Here is a 4,279-nt window from a genome sequence, read left to right on the forward strand (position 1 = left end):
AGATGTTATATATACCGGTATATATATATATTTATATATACATATATATATATATAGGTAGTGTGCAATACACATGTAGATAAGAATTGTATTGATTATTAATATTATTTTATTATTACTAATATTTATTATTGTTATTTTTGACGTTGCTCACTGTATAGGTCGTAAGTACGACAAAAACGGGAATCTGGTACAGTGGTGGAGCGACGAGTCGATTGAAAATTTCATTAAACAGACTGAGTGTATTATTGATCAGTATAATAGTTACGTGATGCCAGAAAATGATATGAATGTAGGTAAAAGATCAGTTACCTTATTAGTCATAAGTAAGCAGGATTGATTATTATGATCATCCCTATCATTAACATCATCATCATTTGGCCTATACCAATTAAAAATGATTGACAATAAAAACAAGCATCCTCTTGGTGAAAGTGACTGTATTGTTTTTATGTTGTTTACAGCTAAATGGTGTGCAGACCCAAGGTGAGAATATTGCCGATAATGGTGGATTGAAGGAAGCATATATAGTAAGACGGACCTTATTACAGTACTTTATTATGGTTTTGTAGTCCTGCGTCATATCTTGTATCGAAACGTGTAATGGACATAATGATAATGCATTACATGTTATTATAAATATTATCATTGTTATCGCCGTAAGATTATGTATGTATGTGCGTTAAAGTAGAAGAATATTGTGTGAAAAGTTGCCCCAACTGGAATTAGCGATCAATTGCCACACCCTATTCGCTTGTGTTGAACAGCAATAGTTGCAAAATGATGCATGCAAGTAACTGAGATTAATCTAAGAATCTTAAGCATTTATAGTAGATAACATCAGAAAACTTACATATTTAATAAAAGTTGCATGTACATGCCGTAGATATATAAAAAAAAACGCATGTTAATACGAATTTATGTAAATATATGTGGTATTCACAGGCTTATAGGTCATTTGTTGATAATGGTGGAAAAGAAGAACCACTACTTCCCGGTCTCAACTTTACACAAGATCAGCTCTTCTTCATTAACTATGGACAGGTATGTTCACATAATAATTCCCCAATTCAGATCGTCTGATTTTTTGAATGTTCATCATCTGCAACCACTTAACAGAAATTATTTGCAGGCTGGTGTAAACGACATTATTCCATCTAAAATATGTTCACATTAGGAAGCTAAGAAACTGAAGATTTTATTTGTAAGACTTTTCAAATAAATTGAGCCTGAAATATTCAGTCAAGAAACTTACCCAACAAGCTAGACTTTATCAGGGGCGGATTTAAGGGGGGAGGCGGCCCGGTCCCCTTTTGGGAGGTAAAAAAAGGGGGAAAAGAGAGAAAAATAAAGAAAAAGAAAAAAAAATGATAGCCCAGAACGCCTTCAATGTTATTTTTGGGCGCCTAGAACACAAAAAAATCGCGGGGGCATACCCCCGGACCCTCTAGGACAGTTTTGTCTCGATCGGCCCAAATTTCGGCCCCCTTTTTGGACACCTCTGGATCCACCCCTGTTTATTCATGTAGTAGTATTTATATTAAAAGTTATGACTTTCTTTATTTTATTGTGCAAGGTGTGGTGCAGTCTATACCGACCGGCGGCAGTCACAATTCAGATTCTGAATGGAGTACACAGTCTCGGACGATACAGGTACATACATACATACATAACATCATTTATGTAGCTCTGTTTCATGAAGATCAGACCGCTCAAAGCGTGGACTACAGACTGTACAGTAGAGTAACTTAGTTCTGCCCCAATGGTCTCTTCTTGTCTAAGCTGGCCGGTATACCGGTACCAGCTAGGCATATTCTCATCTGTCCACAACAGGGCCTATATGGACCCGCACATCGGGGTGCACATGACAGTGCACAACAGTTGTATACACTAGGCCTATAGTCCTTATCCGAGAAGACTTGTTCCACCTCTGCAACAATAGGCGAGTGTGCGTTCGAACCAGCGCCAATACTATGGCTGTTAGGTTGCGGTGCCCCTGCTTTAATCGCTCGGCCATTCGACTCGCACATTCCTACATTACTCTAAAATGTAACCATGGTGATAGTTTGGTAGACCTAATTTATATGACGTCATAAGTGACTTTTGTTACTAATTACCAAATATAAAATATAATGAACTGATTAAGATTATAGAATAGGCTAATTCTTACACTATTGTACGTCGGACTAGTGCTGTATACTATGCTCGGACTAGATATTCCAATGAGGAGTAAATTGTTGAGTAATTATCTATCTGTTTACATTTATTCATTTATTCATTTATTTATTTATTTCCGTCAGCAGGAATGCACTTAACAGAAAAGAAAATCAAATTCAAGAAATATCATAAAACTAACCAGGAGAAACTACCTGAAGAGACTAATAGTGGAATTGGTTTTGGTTTAAGTTGTTTTGTTAGGGTGTGATTTAATATCTTTGCTTTCACTCGTTATCCTTTGTAAAGAAGAAAAAAAGATTATCATTAGGTTTGCATATGTTTTATTTGTCTGTGTGTTTAAATTGACTATATATTTGCCCTATTGGACACCCTTATTTCAATACTACTTCACATGATATCTGAACCATGAATAATTGATTTCTTTTTATGTAGAGTGATTGGATCAACACACAACAATGAAGATTTCTCCAGAGTATTTAGTTGTCCAAAGCCGAAACCATCAAAAAAGAAGTGTAGAATCTGGTAAAACTTTTTGCTCAACCTACGGTCTCTCTACTTCAAATGATTAAATATAAACTGAAGAAATATAAGAGTGGTGCTTTCACACAAAAGCCAAACAAAAGAGAAAAAAAATCATGTTTGAATATGATGAGCAATAAATGAAAATTGTTTCGAAGATAGATGGTAACAAATGACGTAATATATCTGAACTGCCAGCCGTAAATACTCAATGTTTGTAAATAATCACTATGAAATACCGTAATTACAGATAGGCCTATATAGTTCAATGTTTAAAAAAATAAACGATAACAAATACCGGTACGCTACTGGTCTTCGAAATGGCCACTAACTATTTTGTGTAAGCATCAGTGATCTTAATCATTCGTACATTTATAAAGTGTGTATCAAAATAAATAATACAGAGAGGTGGCCTACTACTGTTATATAATTTGAATTTAAAAACATAATATTGTTTGAAAACACTGAAGTCTGAATAACTTTATATATTATTTGAAATGATTCTTAAGCTGATCTATTTACAGTAGTATGTATTGTACAATAACCAGTTTTATTCATCCTATATATTCAATTTTTGTAAATAAATGTGACGTAACATACTCTGGACTGTCCACGAAAAATACTGACGTATAAGCTTAACAAAGTATTTAAAATAGACCTTTCCGGAGTGTCAATCAAACTTATCAACTGACTAATCAGAACAGCGCTAGGGATACGCGCGCGTCTCACAAACACACGTGTTGTCCCACAAACGCACGTGTTCGCGTATGTTTTAANNNNGGTTTTAACACTGTCGTCTTGTGGGACCTTAGCAACAATATCCAAGGGGCGGGCTTAGCGGAAAGGTCCATTTAGTCCGCCTCTTTAAAGTAAATTAAAACATATCACGAAGATTACTAAAGTTTTTGAATTTGAACTTTCTTTTTATCATGTTTGTACACATCTACAGCTAAATATAACATGGACATAAGAAAGGTTTCCTAATCAAACTATGTACACTAACAAGTTCTGATACGTATTAAATCACGTGTTTATAATGTTGATCTCACGATTCTTGTGTGACAAGAAATGATAATAAAAATCTTCACGAAATAGTTAATTGTTAATGCTGATGATTTTAATGGCAATACCCACAAAGGATATAATACAATACAATACAATAACTTTTATTTCTGGCAATAAACAAAATACAATTATACAATTCATGTCTTCTAAATAAGTGGCAAGAAATGGAGGAAACTGAAGTAAAAAAAACATATGAAATTTCCCCAAGAACATTTAAATAACTATTATTACATTTTCTATTAACAACAAGGTTAAAAAATGAAAGGGATAACACCATTTATTGTGGCAATATACCAATATTATTATTATTATTATTATTATTATTATTATTATTATTATTATTATTATTATTATTATTATTATTATTATTATTATTAAATACTATATTGTTTTTTTGTCTTTCGTGGGAGTCACCCACCTTTATTGTCACTCTTTTTTTTCAATTGTTTTCATTCATTTTTCCATCTTTAATCTATATTACATTTCAAATAAAATACGGGTAACTAATATATACATA

General features: G+C 33.2%; 1 protein-coding gene across 1 annotated transcript in view; it reads left to right on the top strand.

The window, feature by feature from the left end:
* LOC117101884 (neprilysin-1-like) overlaps positions 1-3,467 on the top strand; it is a 22,612-nt gene extending 19,145 nt beyond the window's left edge. Inside the window, exons 16-20 of the mRNA XM_033242000.1 lie at positions 162-292; positions 465-530; positions 946-1,044; positions 1,577-1,653; positions 2,611-3,467. Of these exons, the coding sequence (XP_033097891.1) occupies positions 162-292; positions 465-530; positions 946-1,044; positions 1,577-1,653; positions 2,611-2,704 (467 nt within the window). The 3' untranslated portion in view covers positions 2,705-3,467. The remainder of the gene's footprint in view (positions 1-161; positions 293-464; positions 531-945; positions 1,045-1,576; positions 1,654-2,610) is intronic.
* The last annotated feature ends 812 nt before the right edge of the window (positions 3,468-4,279 follow it).

Source organism: Anneissia japonica, unplaced genomic scaffold (genome assembly GCF_011630105.1).
Source record: "Anneissia japonica isolate Jap-2015-1 unplaced genomic scaffold, ASM1163010v1 scaffold4988_len2956909_cov206, whole genome shotgun sequence".
NCBI lineage: Eukaryota > Metazoa > Echinodermata > Crinoidea > Comatulida > Comatulidae > Anneissia > Anneissia japonica.